This window comes from Kwoniella dendrophila, chromosome 6, assembly GCF_036810415.1.
Source record: "Kwoniella dendrophila CBS 6074 chromosome 6, complete sequence".
Lineage (NCBI taxonomy): Eukaryota > Fungi > Basidiomycota > Tremellomycetes > Tremellales > Cryptococcaceae > Kwoniella > Kwoniella dendrophila.
In genome coordinates, this window is record NC_089481.1 from 398,799 (window position 1) to 424,146 (window position 25,348).

The following is a 25,348-nucleotide window of genomic DNA, read 5'->3' on the forward strand; positions in this document are numbered from 1 at the left end:
GACTTTTAATTTGGACGCGACTTGATGGTAAGATACTTCTTTTCATGTTGACTTTTCTTTTTCTTTTTCTTTGCCAACAGACCAATCAGTCGTACAAATAGTGCATATAGAGCTAACACAAAACACAAGATGTCAGGAGAAAGAAACGAGTATGTCGAAGATCACCGATATGATCCAATGAATGACCTATCAGGAATGCAGAGCTAACGACAAATCATCATATTCAGTCAAGCTTCAACTTTTACACCTATCCATCCATTTGAAATGGATGCTCCCAAAACATGGTTAGTTGGCTTCGTCTTTCATTTTAAACCAGCAAGATCTTTTATTGACTCTATTGATACTGTATACTCAGGGGTGGAACCATAGGTAAGAATCATTCGTATAACCTGCAAGATTGGATGATGAAAGGTGAATTTAGACTAACATGTATGACCTATACAATTTCGCGGCTAAGGTATGATGAACTGGGACAAGTGAGTCAGCTCGCATAGTGATGGGTCACGATTGAGCTGAACGAACTTCGATTATCATAGTGATAAGATCGTTTTCTCAAAAAGATCTTTACTCGAATTCCTCAAGTATGTTTACCATTCCAGAAAAGTTCAATCAGCTGTCTTTACTATATTCCCCAATAGCTACACATCAGCTGATCGTAACTTGAATATTGATAGATCAACAGGCATCACAGTGAATCAAAATTTTAGTGAAATTTCAAAACTTCCTAGTAAGTTAGCTTGCAACAGACCATGCTTGTTAGAATCAGCTCAGCTAATTATTTGACCAATTAAACAGAATACGCTACTTTTGGTAGATTCAGTCAAGCAGCTACCGATGCTGCGGTAGCAGATCTTGTTGAGGTAAGTTGAAATTTCCTTTATTTTCATTTTCACACCAAATCAACTTATCTCTCTGTAAGCTGACATATTTAATCAACCTCTTATCTTTATAGGCAGAAATAGGAGATCCAACAACAGAATCTTCAGGAACAGCCCCAAATAAAACTACAGTACCTAGACCTTCTAGAAAAGTAAGAGATCCACCTGGTGGTAAACAATCAATTTCATTGTTTGGTGAAGAATATGAAGAAGAAGATGCATTATCTTTAGCACCACCTAGAGATGGTGGTTCAGGTGTTGATATTGAAATTGATAGATTAGAAAGATTAAAAGTACATGCTGAACCTGTTCAAGATGGTGGTGCACATATCGAAGATGAAACACAAGATAAATCTAATCAAGGTCAAGAAAGAGTGTCAAATCCTGCTCATGGTTTTAGACCAACAAGAAAAGTTAGAGAAGGTATGTTGTCTTCAACGTTATCCTAGATCACTATATCTTGATCGTTACGTTTGTCAACTATTGTGAATACTGATTCAATTTACGGTCTATTCTGTTTAAAGGTCCAGGTGGTGCTTCTTCCATGGGTGCAGCTCGTAAGTTACAAAATGGATTTTACCTACGGTATCACAGAAAAATTGATCAAGCTGTTATTTCGTTCCTCTCAGTTTTCGGTGGATACGCAGAAGAAACAGAAGAAGATAGAGCTTCTTCACGTGCTCCTCAAGGAGGAAAGAAACAGGTTCCTCAAGGGGTATGTTTGGTTTTTTTGTCCATTGGTCTCCTTTTCCCCTCACACCAAGTCTCACATTGTATAGTCAGAAAATCGATTCTTCCTCAATATCATTGCTACTTCAGCTGACCGTGAGAACCCCAGCAGAAATCGGATAATCTCTGGTAAATCAATGCGGCGATACTTTTAGCTGTTATGGAGAGGTAAAATGGTCATGTCATTCCTTTCCCTATAACAACATTTTACAATATGCAATTTACAATATACAATACACGGACCAACATGGTATGGCAACGTGCAAGACAGTTACATGTGGAATGACACATTCACGCTAGGGCAGGAATGTGATACCTATCATGCCATCTTATCGATTTAAACTATCTCAGTAGGTTTAAAACAAATTATTGATTGCATTCAACGATACATTATTCTCTACTCGACAAGACTGCATAATTTCCAGCATTCTTTTCCGATTCTTGTTAAAGTCCCCTCGTGTTCGATTTTTATTCTTCGCCAGTATAAGCATCAGAATTTTGAATTATAGCATGAATCCATTTGATAATTTGGAGATACCCATCAATTGAAAATTTCTCATCAACTGTATGAGCATTGAAGCTACCTTCAGTTGGTGAACCCATAAATCTATAAACATTTTTAGTCAAATTATAATACATTTTACAATCTGTATTTCCACTATAGGCGATGAGTTTTTCGTCAGCAAACAAAATTTATCATCATCTGATTGATTTCGAAAGCCCGTTCCATCAGAAATCGATAGCTCGTTTGGATCCACCACAGACTTACGTTGACATATATGGAGTTACTATTCTTTCTGTACCATTAGGACCTGGAATAGCAGCTCTTGAAAGGGAAAAAATAAACACGGTAAACTTGTATTTCGTTTCTGTTTTCATTTGTATTGCTAAAACTCACTTTACAGTACCAGCGAATAACTCCCAAATACCACCTGATTGAGGAGTTCTTGGAGCAGGTTCTAGAGGTAAACCCAATAAATCTACTTTGACATATTTATCTTCATTATCAGCTAGAGAAGTTATATTCTCATTTTGGAATCCATAATAATTCAAAGTATTCTTCTTTGCAATTTTAGATATTAATGCGTTAACGTGTGTTTGAGTTGAATTTATAGATTCAGTAAAATCAATTCTAAAATTGATTAAAGTATTAACTAATTCAGGTAAAGCATTTACTTTTAATCCACCTTGAATAACATCTACTGCTGCCGTAGTACCAACCATTGCTTTTTCCTTTAATGATTCCTTTGATATTAAATTAGCTAATTTTGGATATGATTTAGGTCCTTCTTTCTTCAATAGTTTGGAATACTTGGAAGGTAGATTAGATGAATATTCTGATGCACATTGTAATGATGTTAATAATGGTGATGCTGGAGTTAACTATACAGGTGGTTTAATCATATTTTTGAGTTAGCCTATACTTGTCCTAGGAGGATAGAATAAATTCTTGACGAACTTTTGTTGGGAATGGATTATCCTCTAAAGCAGTAACTATCTGTGACATGATCCCGATACCACTATGTGCAGGAGGAACAGAGGAATGCTGTATGATTTTCGCTTTGTTAACTGGAACTTCTGTACTGGTGAGCGATGGTTGCTGTTAATCACTCACACCTCCAGCTGTAGCAACAGATATCTATTATGAACGAATTCTGATCAGGTTGAGATCTGGATATTTGTATATAGCTTTATGTACTCACTACAATATCCATATAACCTTTCTCACCCATACCTGCAATAGCGAAAGGTGTACCGTAAAACTGATGTTTTACGAATCAGCTGAAGTGTTTTGATCATTATTCGATGGTACAGTAAACTCACATCATCGGTCGTACCACTACCTTCGTCGATAACCATTAACAAACCATTTTTGCCATATCTTTTTTCTAAAAAAGGAGCAATTTGACCTTGACCTCTTCTAGCAAAAACTTCTTCTTCATCGTGACCATGTGATAATATTATTGTTCTTCTTGGTTTAAATCCATTTTCCAATAAATTCGTAATCGCTTCCCCTAGAATGCCGTGAATATGTGTTTTCTTTTAGCATTCTCTTCATATGGCATCCTTCTATCACAACCTCAAAGCTTAGAGAGTGCTAAAGATGAAGATGAATATACTTACACTGAGCAATAAGTAAAGGTTTATCATCTGCAGCTCCTCTACCCCATATATAAGTTTCATCGTTATATCCTGAGAAGGGTGGATAAGTCCATCTATCAAATGTATCTTTTGGTGCAGGAACAACATCATAATGTGACATACTATCGATTGATAGACACGCTATTAGCAATAACCACAATATGGTTCACGCGGTAGTCTTATAGATGTGAGGAGACTGAACGAGAGAAAGCCTTACAGTAATAATGGCTTGAGAGAAGGATCACTACCTTCAAAAGTAGCTAAGATGCCTAAAGCTGTAAGATGTGCATAAACGGGTGTCAGATTTATTCCCTCAAGATCTTGACAATCAAATACAATCAGGCAGAGGACTCACTATTGATGTATTCAATATTTGCCGTTGCGTGACTGATTGTCCCGGTTTTATAATTAGCTAAAAAAAAGTACAATACAGGGAATCCAGCAAAAACTGAGCTGTATAAACACAACAACTCACGCTAGAGGGAAAGTATTTTTCAGCCAATTCTGAAACTGGAAAAATGGCTTCCATCTTGGATCTTCGTCGGCTTCACCATTATCATCGAAAGATTCAGTTGGGATTTGCTAGATTGGTAAAAAACACATGAGATATGGATTAGCATTATCATTATTCAGTATCTCTGATCCCCCCCTACACTACAAAATGAATCCTGCTTCATGTTCGATCAATGATTCTAAACACTTACAACAGCTTTTTGATAAGTACTTATAACTTTACTTTTCTCTTTATCAGTCAAATTCCAAATCGTATTTGGATATAAAGGTTTAGGTTGTTTAGGACATTTTGACCAATTTTCTAAGTCATCTTGTTCGAATCTGTCTATCCAATTCTCATCATCTACAAAGCTGACATACCCTCCATATTGCTTGATATTATTCAAAGAGAATGATGGACTAAAATTGATGACTGTTGCTAGAAGAAATAAGATACCTAAGAGGATTTTCGGATATTTTGTCGATGCCTTGTTCCGATAAGAATGATAAGGTTGTGAAGAAGGTAGGGGAAGTGACTCATTCGATTTCTCTAGCATCGTTCTTTACTTCGACGACTGTTCTGCCAAGAGTAGAAGAAAATACACAACCAAGCTTGGGATGATAGACAATTAGATATCACCTATTGGACTTCTTTGTTATATATCCTATCGTATATAAGGCCTTGGCCTACCTCTGTAGATCGGATGTTATCACGCTATCCAGGATATCTAACGTATCTAACGGATTTGACCGATATTACACACACGGTCACTAAATTGCCGTAATCAAAGATTGAGATAACGTCGAGCGAGGTTTAGATTTATACAGCAGGTTCAGTGACACGCAATAAGTGCTTACATACAGTGAATAATCGAGTTATAATCTATCCTATATACAATAATCGGAGACAGGTGCTAATCTATAGTATGTAATAAAACGCAATATCCAGTAATGAAGAGAACAACTGCATGGCAAAGGTGGAAAGTTCCTTACAACATTCTTAATCTCATCCCATCGTCTTCTTGATTCCCATTCTCTTCATTATCATTCATACCTAAAGCTCTCTGAGCTTCTCTTTCTTCTTCCCAATCTATACCTTCACCTTTATCCATTATTCTTAAATAATATTGTTTAGCTCTTTCACTTAAGCCTGCAGGTAAATTTGATTCAATTTGTCGTAATCTTTCTTCTTCACTTGGTTGTTCACTTTGTTCGCCTGGGTTTTGTTCAGTAGATGCTGTAGAGGATTGATTTTGACGTTGATTTTCACCTACAACGATCCTCATATTTCTTTCTCTTCTTCTAATCATTCTATTTCGTAAATTTTCCCATTCGGGTATCAAAGTTATAAACCATAATAAAATAGGTAAAATGAACTGTGTTTGTATTCTAGACGGTCTATTCCTGCGATTAGGTTCAGATAATAAGATATTTTCACCATTTAGATTGGTTGCAAGTGGTATTCGTAATTGTTCAGAATCTGTTAACAGATGAAATCTTGGTATCCAGGATGTTGCTAAAGTTCTTCTGATATTGGTCAAGGTGTTTAGGTTTTGAGCTTGCGGTCGAGGTTGAGCAGGTTGATTTGGCATATTATCGTTAGCATTTCCAGCAGGAACACCTTGACCTTCATTTATATTTTGTGCGTTGGCATCGACGGCGTTAAGATCGGGGGTTTGAGCCTGTTCTGGCGCTTGATTGCCGTTTCCAGCATTATTTCGAGTTCGGGTTCTAATTTCTCTAGTAACTCTACTGATCTCCCCTACAGCAGTGATCATCCACCAGCCAACAGCCATACCAGCCATTATCCAGAATCTACTATCATTCCACTTCATACCTCTGGTAAGCATCCAGATCATGACAGTAACTTTCAGGGATGACCAGAATAAGTTTGGTAAAACTTGCATGGGTATAAAAGGTAGTCTGAGGTGAAATGTTCGTCTATATACAACTCTTCCATTCTGAGTTTGCGTTGCAGTTTGACCAGTTTGTGCGGTAGGAGCGATTTGATTGACTGTTGCAGTGGGTGTAGGTACAGGTATCAAGGATTGTTGATATACAGGCTCAATCAAAGGTAGGAGAGCAGTTACTCGTAAATATAAGAGTAAGTGGGTTAGTTGTGGGGGCGTCAACTGGGATACGGGAGGTAGTTGCAATGTATATGTTGTGCCGCTACACATACGTACATGTTAGCCACCATTGATGTGAACGTATCAGCTGCTTGGACTTACTCGACTTCGACTTGCACTTTCTCTTCATTCTCAGACATATTTCTACCTATTGCAGTAGCCCAAAGCGCTTTGACCTCTTTCATTATTCTATCCCTTTTGAGTTGTTCCCACATCTTCTTCAATGCTTCATCACTGTCACCATCGAAAGCTCTTTGCCAATTTTCCCAGCCTTCCTCTCTACTTTCCTTTTCCTTAGCAAACACCTTTATAACTGACATAATAGCTTCCCTTGCTTTTTCTTGGGATATAGTTGGATGAGGAACAACGTTGTCCCATTTTAATGGTTTCATACCTAACAAACGGAATAGATGATATCTTGATGTGAAAAGAAGATAATGTATTGTATCACCCAAAGCTAAAGAATTTGTCGAGACTGCCAACGATGTTAATGCAGAAGAATATGCTGAAGAAGTAGTGGGTATCGGGCTGAACGGAGCCGGATGTACAGAGGATATTTGAGGGGGTAATGGAAATTCTGACAAATGTTGATGCATGATACCCGATGTAGGTAACGGTGTAACAGGGATTCTTCTCGCTACAAGATGAAAGACGTATACATGTTCTGGTTCAATCTGCAAATGAAAGGCATTTTCATCAATATCTCCCACCTGACTTCCTTCCCAGAGTATTCCAAGACTTACTTTACCAATGATATCCTTTAAAGTTTCGTTATCCCTAACGATCCTACCATGATAAACTACTCTCATACCATCTTTTTCCCATGTACCCGCTCCATGTATTTTACCATTGATCAAGTCTTGTTTCAGTTCTTCTATAGTCTTATTCTTATTGAATGGCCATCCTTCTTTCTTTCTTGATCTTGTTCCACCTAAATCACCGAAAGGCGTTTGTATACTGATTCTAACTAAATCCTCATCTATATTGCTGTCATCCATATGAGTATATGGTGTTCTATGTCTAACTGAAGATGAAGATGACGCTTCGGATGGTTCTACCGCACCCGTCCCTGTCCCTGTCCCATGTCCATGTTGAGGTTGGTGATGCCTAAATGTGCTTGATAAAGTAGGTGATGTTGGTGGTAAAGGCGAGGTATCCCCTACTGCGTGATTATGGTGTGGATCGGTCTGCATGTTGGCTGTATATCCCCTGTTGAAGAATCTGAAAGGTAATCTGACAAGTCCGCAGGGAACTAATGGATGGTCTTCCTGCTTTTACCTTTCTATTGTTAATAGTTATATAAGTGGATGTGAATATCTTTCTCCTTGGCTTCACATAATCGACGTGGAAGAAGGACAATAAAGCAACCAAGGACTATCATCATAGCATGCAATCGACAACATCCAACATGTAACCTTACTCGAGTATACAGCTGCTTTCGGATATCGCCACCGAGTATCGATAATTGACTATAATTACCTAATCAAGTAATTCAGTCACGTGTCGGTATAGGTATCGATAACATGTCAACAAAGGTTCAAGAACGCGAATGATTTGGGTCAAAGTTGAATAAACAAAATCATATAGTCATAGTTTACATCGTACTTTGGTTGATTATACCATCACAATCTTCAGCTTGACTTGCCCTCAGCATCACTCCCAGACTCAGTTGGCTGTCACCAAGAGACACGATCGCCAACATGGCAGAAGTTTTGACAGCTCCAGGTGCTGGACAGCAGACACACGGAGTAGAGTGAGTATGAAATTTCCTTTGATTTGTTACCACTCCAAGAATGCTTATATGAAAAGCAATTGCTTTTATAGTCCCGATACATCAACCTCTACAGTATTCTCAGCCGAATTGTCGACGATCAATTCCCAGTTGCTGAATCATGGGTGGACGAAGAAGCCTCTAAATCTCTCGTCATTAAGTACTAAAGATCATAATGAAGTTGTATCAGTCTTGTTTGAGCTATTGGGATCAAGCCTTGTAAGTAGACTTACATGGTATTTTCTATCGATAGGAATATCCGCTTGTGGGATCATCTGACTGACCTACTTTTGAGCAGGCAAACGTAAATAATCTCGAAGCAATGGCAACTCGTCATCGAAATTTACAGTATGAATATGAGAGATTATCAAAATCAAATAACAACTTGAAGGGGACCAATATAAAGTTAACACAGGAGACAAATGGATGGAAAGTAAAATGTGCTGAAACAGAGAAAAAGTTACAGCTAGAAGAACTGAAGACAAAGGAATTAAGAGAAGAGATTGGAAGAGGTAGAAAAGCTTTAGAGACTGTTAGAGTAGCTGCGAATGTGAGCAAACAAACAGTTCTTACCATTCGCAGGAGCCCAAAGCGACATTTTGCCTTATATACATATTAAGCTCCCGAAGCGACTCCGGAGAAGAAGGATTACTGATGTAAAAATTCTCAATTACTTAGCACGATAACAAGAAAACTCAACTCAAATTGGATAAAGCCCTTCAGCAGCTAGCTAAACAAAGTGAATCACCTCAGCAGAAATCAACTGGATTAGTATTACTTAACCCTATACCGGCAGGTAGAATTCAGCCAATCGCGGTGAGATATCCAGATTTTGTGTTCTGCGCATGAAGCGGTTTGACAGAGAAGATGTAGCTGATACGTTATGTTACCAGTCAACCGCTTCTCCATTACTTGAACAGACTTTACGGGATCTTACAGACATCAGAGAAAGTTTGCAGGAGGAGACAGAGGCTTTCAGGCATGTAGTGGTATCTACTGGTAATGCTTTAAGGGAAGCTTTGGCGGCATCTCAAGGTAAAAATGTAAGTTGAACAATTGGGTTAACACATGCAACCTGTTCGGTCACAGCTAATCGCGATTTGTTCCCTTTTGGATTTCATACTGTAGGCTCCTACTAGATTAATGCAATCTCAATTTTTTACATTAAATACCACATCTTTGAAACAATCACACATACAATCAACATCTACATCTACATCGATATTCCAATCGTGTTCATCAACTTCACATCCATCAATAGCAAATACAAGATTACAATCGATAATAAGTGAAATACGTGAAAAGTTGATCGAAAAAGCTCCACCCCCTGCTCCTTTGGTGATTGATGGTATACAAATACCTTCAGAAGAAGAGGTTGAAGAACAAAAGAAATTGGAAAGAGAAAAAGAGAAATTAATCTTAGATATGGAAGATAAGATAAAAGATTTACAAGTTGAATTGACATGTGCGAAAAAAAGAGAAGAAGAATCAGATAAATTTGTTGAAGAGATGGCTAGAAAAGAATTGGAAGCTGCGTAAGTTATTTTCTTCTTTTACTAACACCTGCATTCTAGCCTCTATCAATCTTGCTGTAATGTCCCTAACACTTTTGCTTTTTATTCGCAATTTATATCATATAGTACCGCTAAAGGTGATATGGAAGGTATACTTGCCAAACAGAAAGATATGATGGATATTGAGAGAAAAGCGATGAAAGAAAATAAAGACAGAATAGAAAAGGAGAGGAAACAATTAGAGGTAAGCTTGGGGAAATTTTTACAGCTCGAATAGCCATAAATGAGCAAGTTTTGCTAAACTGAAAGTTTTCAATATTAGATTGAGAAACAAACTTTCTTAGAGGAAAAGAGACAATCTGAATTAGATGCTGTCTTAGCACTACTACCAAGTTCATCGAACAATTCCCCTCAAAATACAGAAAACGACAACATCATACATGATGAAGAAGAACTGATTGCGGAAAAAGGTCGAGATGAAAATCAAGTTGATGTTATACCTTCTTCACCTGGTCCATCAAATTATCATCAACATCACCATCACAAACATTTACCTTCTTCACCATCGCCTTTACATGCTTCAGCACATGGAACAACCAAGCTTAAAACACCTAAAAACAGTAAACATATCGTTACAAATAGGAGAAAATCAATTAAAACTCCTTTATCTAGACTAGTTTTAGAAAAGGCTGTAAGACAAAAATCTAAGGATACCAATACCTACAGCATTGACACTAGCAGTAATCCAGCCATGAAACAACGGAATGTTTTAGGCAATGAAAAAGGTAGAAAAACGAATTTGATCGCATCTTCCTCAACTACTACTTCCAGTAAAGTTATGTCTCCTAGCAGGAAAGGTAAAGAAAGATCAACAATATCTTCACATTCAGCTTTAGGGTTGGGAATCCCACCACCAATGAACAGAATAAAAACATCCACAAGTAGTCTCAATAAAGCAAGAGCGAGTTCTGGAAATTCTTCTTCTTCTTCTTCTTCTTCTTCTTCTTCTTCTTCTTCCTCCTCTTCTTCTACAAGGGGAATTACACCAAGTACGACATCAACGTTGAAGCCCTCATTAGGATTAGCAGGAGGATTAAGGAATTCTTTATCTAATAGTTCTTCGACTACAGCAGCTCCAAGCAGGAAAGTGGATTTGAGTAAAGTCGGTGGTATAAGTCCGATGGCAGCCAAGAAATCTAAAGGTGCTTGGAGGTAGGCGGAGTAACACAAGGTTTGAATGATGATTTGAAAAGCACTATATAATGGTTTATGATGATGACTCCGTTCATATACGGAATTATGCGATCCAATCACTAATGTGAGCGCGAGTCCGTGTTTATAAGGATATCATAAGATTGCTATTTTAAAGATGTCACGACTCCGCATTTGTACGGAGAACATACGATCTGACAGCAGGTGGTCGAGCCCGTCTTCGTGCTACAGTAAAACCGTACGGTTTGACCGTAAGAGAACGAGTCCGTCTTTTTACCCAAAGCAAGCGAACTGATAACAAAGATCCGAGTCCGTGTTTGTACGGAATCCATACGATTTGATGAGGAGGAGAGAACGGGTTGTTTCCTGATCATAGGAGAATTCAAGGGGGTTATTCAAGTGATCCAGACATATTCGCCCAATCCGTGTTTATACGAAATTCCACCATAGGCCAAGACGACGAGTCCGGGTTTGTACGGGATTTATACGTGTGTATACATCATTATTATTGTGTAGTTGAAAAGCCATTAAGAGGACCAGGCGGTGTTTATACGAAAGATAATGTGATCGCTACAGAGAATTGAAGTAGGTGTCGACGAGTCCGGAATTATACGGCAGTTATACAATCAGCAATGCATTCAAGCGTGCATCTGTCTACAACCCGACGTAGGGCAGAATTGAAGGTCCTTCCGTTTATCTGCAATTCTATGTAACATCTTCATTTTTTTTTTGCTAAAAATATAGGGAGATTTTATCCGCCTGAAATGAGTGATTAACCTAGTAATTCAGTGACGATACCTAATTGTGGTGACGAAAGTGATATTATCAGTTATTGCTTTCGAAATGGATCGTTTCATATAATGACAAGTAATTAAAAACACTGAAAAATCGTCAACTCACCTGCAGCAATAGTTTCACCATTTCTTCTAATTAAGATTCTACCCATTTCTTTATTTTCTTGTGAAGTTTCTAATGGAATTTTTGGTATTTGAGCATTATTTTGATTGTTTGAATTTGGTGATCTTAAAGTTAATTCAACAGTAGCAGTTAAACCTTTTTGTAAAACTCTTGGATTTTCTTTAATTACTTTACCTTTATCTATAACATTAATTAATTTTGTTATTGTTGCAGGTAAATTTATTGAATGATGGAATAATTCTACTGGAGTACCAGTTATTATGGGTGAACCTTGTAAATCAAATATCAAAATTTGGGTTTTGAATTTCGTAATTAATGGTACAGGTAATGAAGTTGGACATAATATTGTTCCAATTGATAAATGTATAGAATCAATTCCAGATAAGTACAACGTAACGTTTTGTCCTGATACTGCGTACGATGATGAATCTTCATCTACTTCAATTGCTACAATCAGAAAGTAATCAATATGAATCAGTAAATATGAACTGAAACAATCTTCATGATCTCGCTGATACAGATACTTACTTCGAACAGTCGCAACTTCATCTCCTGGTACAGCTCTTACTCTATCACCAACTTGAACAATACCACTACACAATCTACCTGACACTGCTACACCAGATGCAATGGCTGTTTGACCTTTGAAGACGTTAGATACAGGTATTCGTAAAGGACTGTCATACGGTCTTGTGGGGACTTCCACCTTGTCTAAGATTGCAATCAACCCCCATCAGCATTGCGCAAGCTGCACGATCAAACCTTCCCGTAAAGCTCACCTAATGCGTTGAACAGTGTTGGACCTTTGTACCATTCTTTCAATTCCTCAGAATCATTTTCGATGATGTTGATACCTTCCATAGCTGCTAGAGGCATGAATGTAGTCTTTGCTGCACTGAACCCAGCAGATACCAAGAAAGGTTTCAGAGCTTCTACTATCTCTTCATATCTGTCTTCTGACCATGATACCTAATCAAAGCATACAACATACGTTAGGATCCTAAATGAGATGAATTGGAAATTTTGACACAACTTACCAGATCCATCTTGTTTATACCGACTATGATTTCTTTTACACCTAAACTTCTAACTAACCAAGCATGTTCTCTAGTTTGACCACCTCTTTCGAAACCAGCTTCGAACTCTCCTGGAGATCCATCAACAACCATTAATGCTACATCAGCTTGAGCGGCACCGGAAATCATAGCAGGTATGAAATCTCGATGTCCAGGTGCATCAAGTAAAGTGTAATTTCTGTGTGGTGTCGTAAAGTGCGTTGTAGCAATATCGATTGTAACTCCCCTATTGGTACATAGAAAAGTCACCTGATGAGTGGAAATACGTTGTATGCAGTACACAAGCTACTCACCGATCACGCTCATCTCCTAACGCATCTAAACCCCAAGCAAATGCGAAACTACCTTTACCGATTTTCTTACTACCTCTTTCGTTGGCGGTCTTCTCTTTTTCAGTCAATTCTCCAATGTCATATAATAATCTACCCATCAACGTGGATTTACCGGCATCGACGTGACCTGAGATCATTGAATTAGTATCGATATTCACGGCTTTCAAGTCCAAGCGGGAACTTACCGACAACAATCAAACTAATATTCTTTTTACCCGATTCCTCCTCTTCTTTTCTTACTTTGGCTATTAACTCTTCGCTTTTCATGCTTAGAGCAGCTCTTTCTTTGAATTTCTCTTTTTCACGTTGTAATTCAGCTTCATCAACTTCTTGATCTAAATGTAATCCAGCAAGATCTTGCTGTGCAACAGTTAGTGGACTCTTACTTCCCCCTTTATTTGTAGTGTTAGTAGGTGTATTCGAGCCTGATGATCCTGCTTTGCTAGTACTATTCACTGGTGAATTCGGCTGTGTCTTAGGTGTTAATTTTGATTTAGGTGTATTCGTAATTGCAGGAGTTCTAGGTTTACCTGGTAAAGATGCGGATTTTGGATTTGCTGCAGCTTTCGCTTTAGCAGCTGTCAGATTACAATCAAATAGTTAGCATTAGTCAACAGCATTCCATCAGGCTTTCACTGAAATATCAAATTCGGATAGCACAAAGGAGGAAGATGTGTGATATAATGGTAGCATCTCTTTAATCAAAGTATTCTCTATATTTCTATTTCGGCTTTGACCCTGTTCCTTTTGCTTGTTTCTTGACTGCTGTATTCAAATCTGCTGTTCCTGCTCTACCTTGTCGTTTACGCAATACTATCTCATCTGGACTTTCGGCGAATGCTTCTTCAAATGTCTTCGTCAGAGATGCTATATCGGTAGCAAGTGGGACATGCAGGTTGGTGACTTCCATTTCCGTTTTCTGATTGTCATGAGCTGAGGTTGAGGTAAGAATAGAGAAAAACGCTGAAGGTGATGATTTACTTTTTGGTTTAGGAGAAGGTCTGAAAGTTGGGAACAGATCTGTAGTATCTTGAGACGATGATGTTGCAGGTGAGCTATCGATCGGTATAGAGTCCGAAGTAGACGAGGGCGCTGCTTTGACTGAGGCCTCTTCTCTTGCTGCTCTAGCTGCAGCCATTTTCTGAGCAAGCTTGGATAATGGTTTTGCACCAGAATCCGAAGCAGGACTGACTGTACCACTTGCCACCGCGGAAGATGATACTGATTTTGAGGGTGTCTGTGGTATTGGTGAAGACGTACTAGCGGCTTGAGCAGCGGCCTCTTTCCGTTTTTGAGCCAGTAAAGCAAGTTTTGACATAGGTTTTGCAGGACTTTCTGTGGATGATGTAGAGGAAGGTGTTGGAGCTGTAGATGAGGAAGAAGAAGGTGTTGCTTGTTTCCGAGACAAAGTTAATCTTTGTAAAGCTGACAGTGGAGGTTGTGGTGATTCGCTGGAAGAGGGAGTTGAGGTTGATTTTGATAAAGCTGATAAGAGGTTTTTAGGACGTTTACGTGGTTGTTCCTTAGGTGTAGGTTGCAGTGAAGGATAAGGAGCTTCGCCTGATAAGGACGAAGCTCAGCCCGAGATCTTTTGTTTGCTTGAATATCATAAGGAAACAAAGGTAACAAGGATTTTGCAGAAAAACAGAGAATACTTTGACCGAGAGATGCGCCAATAATCAGATGAAGAAAGAGGAGGAAAATCGAGGAAGCGTAAGGATGAAGAAAGCAGACGACTTACCTTTCTTCTCATGGTCCTGCCTTAACCAAGCTACTGATTTGTCCACATCGAACCAATAATGCCATAAAGAATCCGCGATCGCATCATCCGATATAGGTGGTTTGAGATCTTTCAAAGCATTCTTGGCCAAAGGCATAGCAGATGCCATTTGAGCTGTATGGGGAATATGGAATGAGCTCTACTCTTTCGGCTCAAATCGAAACGAGAATCAGAAAGCTCACCTTGTTCTTCTTGAGAGTAACCCTCCTCCTCTTCATCGTTCATCTCGTCTAAGCCATAGTTGGATTCAGCGATTGACTGTCAACTGATGAACACGAAACAACTTACCATCGAGATCGAGGTTCCGCACAAATCGATGTCTTGACATGATGTAGTTCGGTCCAAAAGGTCTGTCGTAGCTAAGAGTTTTCTTCAAGTGATTATATAGTACTTTGTTATCATGAAAATGATAAGAAATGTCAAAATAATTCACAAAGTCAGTTATGATCATCATGATCTAGTCTAGTCATTTCCTTTTTTCTTTCCGGCGTCATACAACCTCAACCTAGAAGAAGATGACGTAACAATCGTGACCACTCACGGATAGCCCACTAATCTCCGCTACCTCGCAGCCCTTTGGTGTAAATAGTTCCGCTTTTGGCATGATTTGACGACAAGTTGTTACGTGGACGGATCCGGGATACTGTGATACTGTGTAACAAGCCAGGCACTGCGCGTAATAGATAAAGAGAATGAGAGAGGGACGAGGTTTACACAGCTGAGAACCAAAGATAAAGTAAAGTTACCATTTATATAACTGTCAAGTTGAATGACACCAAGACAACAACATACAAGATTCCTTTCAGTTTTGACAAACATTCCTTACTCTTGTACTTCTACATATCCTTATAATACAGTTTAACGTATCATTGAAAGTCACGTCTTGCCAAGTCAGATAAAGACACTTAGTATATTTCACAATGGATAGGTTCACCCAAAACCCCGCAGAGTTGTTCAGGTAAGATGAGAACCCTCTGATGGATCCAAATAGAAGCTTATGTGGGCTGACGATGTCAATTTTATTTACATAGAATCGTTAATATGTAAGTAGCTGTACTCAGACAGATACCGATGATTGCACATATTGTAGCTGCATTACGAAAGGCGTACTGACGCTAGCCGTTTAGGGGAGTGGGAGGTTTTGCTATAGCGGGAGGAGTTGGTTCACTCATCAATCATTCATTCTCAAGTATAATTATCGGTATATATGAAGTACTGTAAGTAAATTTGGGCTTATCTGAGATGATCCCTCCTAAATAACTAGCTGACGATTACTGGTGAACTCAGTATTGGAGCTATCATTATATTCCTTGAAGTTCGAACACCTACGGAAGAACACAAAGCTCTTATACACAAATATGCTAGTTTCATGCATTCCTTTATCGGTCGAGGTGTCTGTAAATTACCTTTAGTCCTTTCCAGAATATCCTTGTCTATACATGCTGATTAGGACGTTTGCGTCATTACAGTCTACCTCTTACTCGGTGTTCTTATGTTGAAGTAAGTTGTTCAATCACATTTCAAGGTTGAGTAACCTTTTTGACTGACCATCAAATTTAGCTATTACACCATTCTTTATGTATGTGGTACAGTAGTAGGATTTGTTGGTTTAGCATATATAGCTCTAAATTTCCTTCAAATGTTCGAAGCTCCCTCGTAAGTCTGGGTTTTATCTGTCTGGTCACCAGGATACCTTTGAAGGACAACTATTATCTAGAAGAAATACTGACCATCCACTGCCCCTCCGCAGCACCATGCAACCTCCAAATAGTGATCCTGAATCTCAACCTGTTTGGCAAGGCCCTACAGAGTAAATCTACGGCACTACCCATGGAGTTTACTTTGGCGCAAAGAACGAATCATTACAGTATACCCCATAGATATTACCCAAGAATCATAAAATATAGCTTCTGATGGTTCAAGGAACAGATAATCAGGAGCTAGAAGAGCGAAGGAAGAAATCATAAGAAAGACATAACCCGTAATTTTTTAATATCCAAGCGGTCGCCTATATACCATTTATGCTATCGTAAACTCTTTGGAAATAACTCAAATTGATATGTATATATACCATATCCATAACAGTTATACTCGACCAGGTGATGGCTAAACTCTTTTTAGCTCACTGTCAAGAAAATGTATCTGGCGGTTACTCAGAGACTCAATCATAACAGTTGCATGTACTAATACTATACTCCACTACTAGTCCACCATATTTACCATATTGTTATATATACAAAAAATCTACAAACCAGCAGAGCATGAAGTGGACGAGAGCAATTGGGATATACCAAAAGTGAATTCCTAATCGATCTTAGCTTTAGTTTGTATCTCATCTAAATCTCTATCTTCACTCTTATCAACTTTCAATTCTTTATTCAATTCTCTCAAAATATCATTTTCTTCTATCATGTCTTCAATTCCTTGACCTTTGACTTCTTCATGTTTACTATGTTGACTTTGAGTATGTTCGTTTCCCGAGTTTGTTGAATTATTCTTGTTTGCTATTATACTAGATGCTTCATCTTTAGGTATGTCTTGGAACGTATCATTCTCAACACCTTTTAGCAGCTTATCTTCATCTTTGTCTATGCTTAGTTCGGATTTCAGATCATTCAATATTGAATTATCACTTTCCTTTACATCACTAATCGAATTGGTATTTATATCTTTATTGTGAGATTGTTCAGGTTGTTTTGATAATAAACCAATTTTACCAACTGATTCATCAACGTTTAAATCGTTCATCAATTTATCTAAATCTTCATTGGTCATTTCATTCATCAAATTTTCTAATTCAATCTCTTGTATTGTTTTTTGTCCCCCTTGTCCACCTTGTCCACCTTGTGCTGTATTTGTTGTTCCTGAAGGAGTTTTACCTGATAAATCAATATCTTGTTTTAAGAATGTTTCCAATGTCTGTGTTTCCACTGCATCTTCAAAGTCATCCATTGTCTGTATGTGGATCATCACATAAAGAAATTATCAGCATTTACAAGTCGTTTGTAGCCGAGTGCTTATCATTCACTTACACCAACCCATTCTCCCCCTACTAAATATCCAGGTAATCCAATAACCATACCGGGTGGTTTAGATCTTTGCCATTTCTTCTTCGCGTCCTCGTCTATGACCAAGTCATATTCCTATTTGAGGGAGAAAAGAGCGCTTTATTAGTTTGCCACCAAAACACCACGTCTGGCCAAGACATGATAGCTGGATGATGCTTAGCTTACTTCATATGGTATTTCGAGACCTTTCAAGGATCTGTTCAAGGCGAGCAGAATGAGATCAGCTTTTTCGACTATAGTTATGAAGAAAGCTGAACGTATAAAGTCCACATACCTCCTCAGCAAATCAATATGTTTTCTTACCTTTGGAGCAGAAGTAAGACTTGTTACCTGATGAACGCATATCAGCTTTTTGAGTGTATTGCGGACGGATATAGGAGGAGCTCACGTAAATCGTTACTAGTGGAGGCGCCATTGTACTTCAGATCGTTGCTGGTGTATTATAACTGCTAAATGAGAGAAGTAAGCAGAATAGTCGACGATTGGTGGTAGATAATGGTTGAAGAGCGTTGACTATATAGTCCTTAACCTCTTCTTGCAACGATATCAATCACAATGTATTACTCTATGGTGGTGTGACGTTGACGTGTTATCAGTTGGAGTCTCCGCATAGCATTACGTTGTTGTGCCACGTGGGGATGATTAGATATCGTCATCATCGTTCCAAATATAAGTTATGCACAGGTCGACACAAAAAGTGAATCTGTATTTTCGTTATTTATAATTCTGTTATCTGTCGTTTTGCATTATACTCGTGGAGATCCTAGTCCTACCTGTATTGCCTTGCTACTAGCTGAGCTCATGGCAATCAACAAGATGATCACAGCATCCACAGCGTTGACAGCAGCTAAAGTGAGTAAGGCAGCTGTCACTTTAATTTGTTGAGGACCATGACACAGCTGATCAGATATTGCTCGTGATAGTACCTTTTCGGAGCATCTGTAGTTGCTACAACCCTCGCAGCAGGTGGCTTGTGGTTCTTTCAAAGACATTTGATCTATCCAGCATACATGCCTGATGGATCAAGAAAATGTAAAAAAGATTTCCAGCTTACGAAGAGAGGTTGTACTGTATTCAAGCTGATCCGGATATCACTTTATAGTTGTACCTAAACCTATCGAATTAGGGATGCCATACGAAGACATAACTCTGACAACGAGAGACCATGTGAAAATCAAAGCATATGTTATACCTGCAAGGAAGAATCCAGTGGTAGTTGACCAATTGAGGGGTCTAAATCATAAACAAAGAGAAGAACTGGGTGAAAAGGAAATGTCGAAATGGTTAGAAGAAATGGGCGATGAACAGGCTATCCAGGTAAGTACATGCCTTGACGAGTGGATCTTGACTTCAATGAGATACACCTGTTTCAGCAAGCTGGGCTGGTCTCGCTGATGAGAATTTATTCATTCTAGTATGCTAAAAGTAGACCCACAGTAATCTTCTTCCATGCAAATGCGGGTGAGTATACGTGATACGAACACGCCGAGAACCACTTTCTTCCTTAGCCTCGAATTATTGAACAACATAAGACTGATTTGCTTTCCTTATTAGGTAATATGGGTCACAGGGTACCGTTAGCAAGGAAATTCAATGTTGAATATGGTTGTAACGTTTTCATGCTATCTTATCGGGGGTAGGTTGTCCAGCTTTGAACCCAGCATTCACTTTACGGATAGCTTAAGCTGACCTCACGACGCAGATATGGACTATCAGAAGGAAAACCCTCGGAGCATGGTAAGTAGCTATATATCGTTCTCTGGGCATTATAGCTAATATCCTGGAACTTCAGGTATACGTATAGATATCGAGGTAAGTCATTGCAACGTTATTTGATCGAAGTTGACCCAGTGACTGATGTAAATCTTCCCCTGCAGACAGCTATGGAATACGTTAAATCGCACCCGATTTTAGGTGACACGAAGATCATTGTAAGCTAAATACTTTTCAGTGCCACCGCTTGTAGATATTAGCTGATCAATTGGTCGTCGAGATAGCTGTATGGTCAATCTCTTGGAGGTGCATCTTGTCTTTACGCTGGAAGTCGGTTCAGAGATATGGTGAGTTGTCACTTTCACATAGCTATGTGGAATATAAACTCATATTCTCCTATCTTCGGTAGGTATCCGGTATCATACTCGAGAACACATTCTTATCACTACCATCCTTGATACCGTTGGTATTACCACAGTTACCTAAGTTCTTCTTACCTATATTGTTGACTGAACATTGGGATGCTCAACACACCATGCCGTTAATACCATCAACAACACCTATATTGATGATTGCTGGTAAAAATGATGAATTAGTCAAACCATCACAAATGATCGCCTTAAGACACTTAAGAGAATCAAATTGTTTAGCAGGTACTTTGAAATGGAAAGAATTAGATGGCGGACACAATGATACTTGTTTACAGCCTAACTATTGGCAAATTATTGGTGATTGGTTGAAAGATGAGATTGAAAACAACATTTTAGATAATCTGAAATCTTCACAAGAAGGAAAAGTAAAAGGAAAGGAGGAAGAAGAAGAAAGTGAATCGAGCAGTAATAGTGGCAATAGTGATGATTATCAGAAAGTAACTAAAGAAGAAGCTTTAGAAGCGAAGAAAGAATTGTAATCTTCCTATGTATAGATAGGCAAGATGAAAGAAACAATCCATACAATTGATAAATCCTATTCATGCTATGCTTGTCAATATTCATCTAATCTATCGATTCTTGAGTCACGCTTCATGCTACCTGGACTGCACTGGGGACTTATCGTTATACGAAGAACTACTGTTAGGGCTTTGTCATTGCATCTACACGCAAGCACATTTTGATGTACGAGTAGGTGAGTTGCATTACGACAAGATTGTAATGAGATGCAAGAGGATTAGAACGAACTGTAATGGACATCACGATATCAAGCGGATCAATCCACACGTTCTAACCGGATAAGTTAAGTTACTTGGTATCAAGATTTTTACGTTAATCCCGCGTCATAGCTTTTGTTTGTTTTTCCATCTCTGTTTTTATTTTTCCCCAAAATAATTCTGTTTCTTAAGAGATCAACATAGTTCATGTTCATATTGTGAATATCGAATAACACCAATTGTCAGCTTCTTATCATAGATCGAGTTTCGTTCAGTATCCCGACTTGAAGCTAATCCTGTATGATATCAAGATGTCAGGTCCCTCAACATCAATGGCATCATCATCGAAAAGGAGAGCTTCTTTACCTTCAGATTCAAGTGAAACGATTGTATCTTCATTAGATAAACCAAAGAAAGTTGGATCTACATCAGCTTTGACGAAACATGGGAAATATGTTGTTTTAGGTACTTTAGGCTGCTGGTATGCCGATTTGATCAATGCTATACCGAATGTGTTAGATCAGGAAAGTGGCTGGATAAGGTGAGTAGTTTATACTGAACCCGTTAACTCAGCGAGACATGATATAGAGATTAAGAAGTCAAGCGCATCAAATGGTGAAAGCATATTCTCATCATAACTGATATCTCGATCTTGTTTGTAATGAATAGGAAAGTCATGATTGCTGGTTTAAGTGCTCATTGTGCAACTATCGTATGTTCCGATCCGCTATTTCCCTAATGATATCTACAAGCAAGCTGATAATTGAATTATGTACAAATAGGTCATCTTCCTTTATCTGGTATTATTTGTACCTTGGTTTAGAGGATATATACCGGATGTGAGTCTTAAGCTAGAATTACATTTCTCGATCTATCGTTCTTGGCCTCGTAAATTATGAAGACATCATCTATCTAAATCACTCTGCAAGACTGTTTTGATTTCTCGATCGGTTGTATGAAGAACGTCGCTAATTTATCTGAATTTTCTTTCTTTTTGTCATCATTTAGTATCCAAAATGGCAAACATCGGCAAGACTTCAAGTGATTGTACCTTTATTGACAGCAACAATATTATTAGGATGGACAAGTATCGTAATATCATTATCACAAGCTGGAAAAAGTAGCATATTACATTCTGCAATAGATGCTGTAAAAGCTGTCGGTAATGCAAATTTGGAACAGATGCAAGGTGGGAATGGTTTAGGAGTTTTTAAATCTATGGTTGGTGGTAAGTAATCAGTCTATTACATCTCATTCCTTTCTACCGCCTACCGAAATATTCAAGCTCTTCCGGCCTGAAATCACTTCGCATCCTACATATCTGAAAGAGTCAAGCTGATATATATATATATATATTTATCACACAAATACAGCGACTTCACTGTTCGTCCTTACGTTGGGTATATTAGGTTTTATACCTGCTCCTTCAAACGTACCTGTGCGAACCAAAAAAGCATAAATACATTATCATCAATATTAGTTGTTGATCTCCAGTGACCATCTTATAGAACCTATCTATACATTCTTCGCGTCCGGGATAATCTGCCAACCACCACCCACCCTTTCTCAGTATGTCAGATTCTTATAATAACATTTACCATATAAACCATGCATAATCATACCATACTTCTGCATATCGCATTTATTGGACGCAAGCCAGGTAGGTCTATGCCCGAAGGTCTGTTCCATTTACGGCGAAGACCGAAACATCGTTGCACAGCTAAGATTACACAATGATGAAACGCGTGCGTTGAATATTCTTGATCAACTGCGATTTATCATTTTCTTCGTCCTCATCCTCTTGTTTTCCGTACAGGTAGACACCCACATAGACGCAGCGAAATGCATCGAGATTGGGGTACAGTATGGTATGTATCTGCTTTCCTTCCTATTGCGATGTACAATATATAAGTAAGCTGATATAAGTGATATAGGGTTGTTGGTACATCCCTCTTAATATCCTTCATATCGTTCTCGTCACAAATATTCGTCGTTTGGCAATGGTACGGTAGAGAGCTGAGTGTGGACTTGCTAAAGCTACTGGTACCTTTCAAGTGAGCTAGATCTATCTATTTGAAGTATTTAGAAGCTGATGTATACATACCTCGTATCTAGCTTTTGCGTTTTTATGGTATTTTGGAATTATCGATTATGCGTAATAACACCTCCTGGTGGTGTACCTAATGGATGGGTTAGTCCTGCTCCCTCTGTTTCTATAGGTCAATGAGCTCAATTATGAACGTTTAGAGACCAAATCTAAGTGCTATGGAAGGTGTAGAAGTGAAAAAGGGAAATCATGCGCCTAGATATTGTAAAACTTGTGAACACTACAAGCCGCCAAGGGGTAAGTGTTAACGATGTCATCGTATAAGCATTTATCATAGTATTGTGACATCACCTGGTGATTCCAGATGTGCACCAGCTAACCAATTGATTCTCCTTCTTAGCTCATCATTGTAGACAATGTAGGACATGCATCGTAAGTCATTTACAGATCAAGCTGTGAAGCATAGTAGAAGAAAAAACGAGCTGATATAACAGTTCTTATAGCTTAAAGTAAGCTAAATGCCAAGTTATCAATAAGACCAGTCAGTGAATGTACTTCAGCTGATACCAAGTGCCATCTGATAGCTTGACCGTATGTGCATTTCCTTGGTTTCCATAGGTCTGACTCATGATGTAAACTGACCCGGTTTACAGATCATTGTCCCTGGATAGCAAACTGCGTTGGATTCCATAATCAAGGTCACTTTATCCGTTTTCTCCTTTGGGTAGACATAGCCACGTCATATCATTTATGTATGATGGTGAAAAGAGTTCTCTTCATGTCTTATACCTACTATGTAAGTGTTTCTGTCTATGTGATAAAGGGAATGTTATACTAGTTGTATTCAGTGGCAACTGACGGATATCTTTGCCTCACAGGAAGAGCCTACCCTCAGAGATATCCTATTCTTGGTCTTCAACTTTGCTTCTTGTATACCGGTGTGGATGTGTGTAGGCATGTTCTCGGTCTACCATTTGTACTTAGCTTGTGGTAATAGCACAACTATAGAAGGATGGGAGAAGGATAAAGTAGCAACATTGGTTAGGAGAGGCAAGATCAAGGAGATCAAATATCCTTATGTAAGCTCATGAAAATTTGGATTCTGACGGAGGTTCTATTTCAACTGACTGCTTGTTTCGCAGAACATTGGTTTGATCAGCAATGTCAAGTCGGTATTAGGTCCAAACCCACTATTGTGGTTATGGCCACAGCGGATGCGAGGAGACGGTTTATCTTTTCCCGTCAACCCTGATGCAGGTGGTGAGTTAGCTAGTGCTCAATGGGCGGATATTGTCGCTCCAAGACGAGATTTACAAGGACCGCCTCTGGTACCAACCGGATATGGAAGCGCAGATGTGGTAGTGCGAGGCAATGGAAGTGGTAGTAATGGACGTCCGGGGTTGAGTGAGAATAGTGAAGAACGGATTAGATCTGGAAGAGGACGTAATGATCAAGATATGGTTTGATAGTAAGTCATTGTACCAAATTATAGTTTTGTGAGGATGTGAGATTGACTATGGTCATTTTCATAGGTTATAGACTCGGTTGCTGACTATAGCATTCTGAATAATAGATCCCGATGTCCAGTATTCATGGCCTCCGCAAGATCCTGGTCGATTACCTAACCCACGTCCCATACCTAATGGCGCTTCAGCATTTGTTTATGGTAACGATGGATTCAATCCTAATTTAAGACCTTCGAATAGTAAAATTAGGTCAAGGTCTTCAAATAAGTCATATCGGACTACCAATGAGGGTGATGAAGTTTATTCTTCAGGCGAAGATAGGTATAATGGATCGGATTTGTCATCCGGATCCAATTCAAGATCGAGTTCACCAGAAATATATTTATCGGATTATGATGATAATAATGAAGGACCTTTAGGGTCAGGTCAAAGATTACCTAGAATGAGAAGAGGTAGTGAAGGTTGGGAAGTTAGACCTGCTGCTGGATCTTGGGCAGGTCACATGAGAGATGTAGAAGGTGGGGAAGAAGGGGAAAGGGATCCTTTGATGGAAACTCTGCCCTATCAATCAAGAAGACCATGGGAAGATCAAGGTAGATATAATTATTATATACCGGACGAGTAATTATGTATCAGGGTCACCGACCTATGCATAGACAAATTGTACATACACACATTTATTATATTATTTCATCTACCGTCGGTAAGTGGGCGTTGTCAACTCAAAAAGAAACGTTTGATCGGAATCATCAGAAACTTGTGTGTTCTGTTTGTAAGATGTTATAGATAAAACATCCTTTGATAACCCTGTTTACATGTTTAAAGCCCTGAGCATAACGGATCATTCAGCATTCACTCAGTGATTATAATAGTGCTTTGATCATTTATTAGCATTATTCGCCATCTCCCTTGATACATTAAGAGCGCTGAATCT

The 25,348-nt window shown here is 38.7% G+C and overlaps 10 protein-coding genes across 10 annotated transcripts; 6 read left to right on the forward strand and 4 right to left on the reverse strand.

Moving 5' to 3' along the window:
* Nucleotides 1-129: 129 nt before the first annotated feature.
* L201_004711 (uncharacterized protein) lies at nt 130-1,740 on the forward strand (the record flags this gene model as incomplete). The annotated part of the gene is made up of 11 exons (XM_066220451.1): nt 130-149; nt 228-284; nt 356-369; nt 458-476; nt 537-581; nt 675-727; nt 796-860; nt 953-1,301; nt 1,403-1,435; nt 1,508-1,593; nt 1,717-1,740. 11 exons carry the CDS (start codon nt 130-132, stop codon nt 1,738-1,740), a joined length of 765 nt encoding a protein of 254 aa, XP_066076548.1.
* A 335-nt stretch (nt 1,741-2,075) lies between these two features.
* On the reverse strand, nt 2,076-4,798 carry L201_004712 (uncharacterized protein; the record flags this gene model as incomplete). Its single annotated transcript, XM_066220452.1, has 12 exons — nt 2,076-2,265; nt 2,377-2,433; nt 2,506-2,990; nt 3,067-3,153; nt 3,223-3,246; nt 3,311-3,370; nt 3,432-3,622; nt 3,732-3,871; nt 3,967-4,024; nt 4,105-4,136; nt 4,225-4,331; nt 4,454-4,798. 12 exons carry the CDS (start codon nt 4,796-4,798, stop codon nt 2,076-2,078), a joined length of 1,776 nt encoding a protein of 591 aa, XP_066076549.1.
* A 432-nt stretch (nt 4,799-5,230) lies between these two features.
* On the reverse strand, nt 5,231-7,563 carry L201_004713 (uncharacterized protein; the record flags this gene model as incomplete). The annotated part of the gene is made up of 3 exons (XM_066220453.1): nt 5,231-6,413; nt 6,473-7,044; nt 7,114-7,563. 3 exons carry the CDS (start codon nt 7,561-7,563, stop codon nt 5,231-5,233), a joined length of 2,205 nt encoding a protein of 734 aa, XP_066076550.1.
* A 507-nt stretch (nt 7,564-8,070) lies between these two features.
* L201_004714 (uncharacterized protein) lies at nt 8,071-10,871 on the forward strand (the record flags this gene model as incomplete). Its single annotated transcript, XM_066220454.1, has 8 exons — nt 8,071-8,123; nt 8,195-8,360; nt 8,440-8,691; nt 8,820-8,957; nt 9,035-9,184; nt 9,270-9,676; nt 9,782-9,899; nt 9,978-10,871. 8 exons carry the CDS (start codon nt 8,071-8,073, stop codon nt 10,869-10,871), a joined length of 2,178 nt encoding a protein of 725 aa, XP_066076551.1.
* A 768-nt stretch (nt 10,872-11,639) lies between these two features.
* On the reverse strand, nt 11,640-15,301 carry L201_004715 (uncharacterized protein; the record flags this gene model as incomplete). The annotated part of the gene is made up of 11 exons (XM_066220455.1): nt 11,640-11,665; nt 11,768-12,232; nt 12,314-12,496; nt 12,565-12,754; nt 12,823-13,087; nt 13,155-13,320; nt 13,379-13,771; nt 13,989-14,753; nt 14,935-15,087; nt 15,156-15,203; nt 15,262-15,301. 11 exons carry the CDS (start codon nt 15,299-15,301, stop codon nt 11,640-11,642), a joined length of 2,694 nt encoding a protein of 897 aa, XP_066076552.1.
* A 592-nt stretch (nt 15,302-15,893) lies between these two features.
* Nucleotides 15,894-16,787, forward strand: L201_004716 (uncharacterized protein; the record flags this gene model as incomplete). Its single annotated transcript, XM_066220456.1, has 6 exons — nt 15,894-15,931; nt 16,101-16,190; nt 16,261-16,370; nt 16,443-16,473; nt 16,534-16,629; nt 16,724-16,787. 6 exons carry the CDS (start codon nt 15,894-15,896, stop codon nt 16,785-16,787), a joined length of 429 nt encoding a protein of 142 aa, XP_066076553.1.
* A 490-nt stretch (nt 16,788-17,277) lies between these two features.
* Nucleotides 17,278-18,456, reverse strand: L201_004717 (uncharacterized protein; the record flags this gene model as incomplete). The annotated part of the gene is made up of 5 exons (XM_066220457.1): nt 17,278-17,928; nt 18,006-18,116; nt 18,207-18,237; nt 18,316-18,371; nt 18,430-18,456. The coding sequence occupies 5 exons, from the start codon at nt 18,454-18,456 to the stop codon at nt 17,278-17,280; spliced, it is 876 nt and encodes a 291-aa protein (XP_066076554.1).
* A 401-nt stretch (nt 18,457-18,857) lies between these two features.
* Nucleotides 18,858-20,664, forward strand: L201_004718 (uncharacterized protein; the record flags this gene model as incomplete). The annotated part of the gene is made up of 10 exons (XM_066220458.1): nt 18,858-18,893; nt 18,965-19,073; nt 19,144-19,358; nt 19,457-19,502; nt 19,596-19,677; nt 19,744-19,778; nt 19,834-19,853; nt 19,919-19,972; nt 20,039-20,101; nt 20,164-20,664. 10 exons carry the CDS (start codon nt 18,858-18,860, stop codon nt 20,662-20,664), a joined length of 1,161 nt encoding a protein of 386 aa, XP_066076555.1.
* A 548-nt stretch (nt 20,665-21,212) lies between these two features.
* Nucleotides 21,213-22,360, forward strand: L201_004719 (uncharacterized protein; the record flags this gene model as incomplete). Its single annotated transcript, XM_066220459.1, has 5 exons — nt 21,213-21,442; nt 21,571-21,613; nt 21,684-21,740; nt 21,910-22,129; nt 22,275-22,360. The coding sequence occupies 5 exons, from the start codon at nt 21,213-21,215 to the stop codon at nt 22,358-22,360; spliced, it is 636 nt and encodes a 211-aa protein (XP_066076556.1).
* A 383-nt stretch (nt 22,361-22,743) lies between these two features.
* L201_004720 (uncharacterized protein) lies at nt 22,744-25,039 on the forward strand (the record flags this gene model as incomplete). The annotated part of the gene is made up of 11 exons (XM_066220460.1): nt 22,744-22,769; nt 22,836-22,955; nt 23,017-23,092; nt 23,149-23,245; nt 23,349-23,380; nt 23,452-23,457; nt 23,533-23,539; nt 23,677-23,744; nt 23,827-24,027; nt 24,091-24,208; nt 24,522-25,039. The coding sequence occupies 11 exons, from the start codon at nt 22,744-22,746 to the stop codon at nt 25,037-25,039; spliced, it is 1,269 nt and encodes a 422-aa protein (XP_066076557.1).
* Between the last annotated feature and the right edge of the window lie 309 nt (nt 25,040-25,348).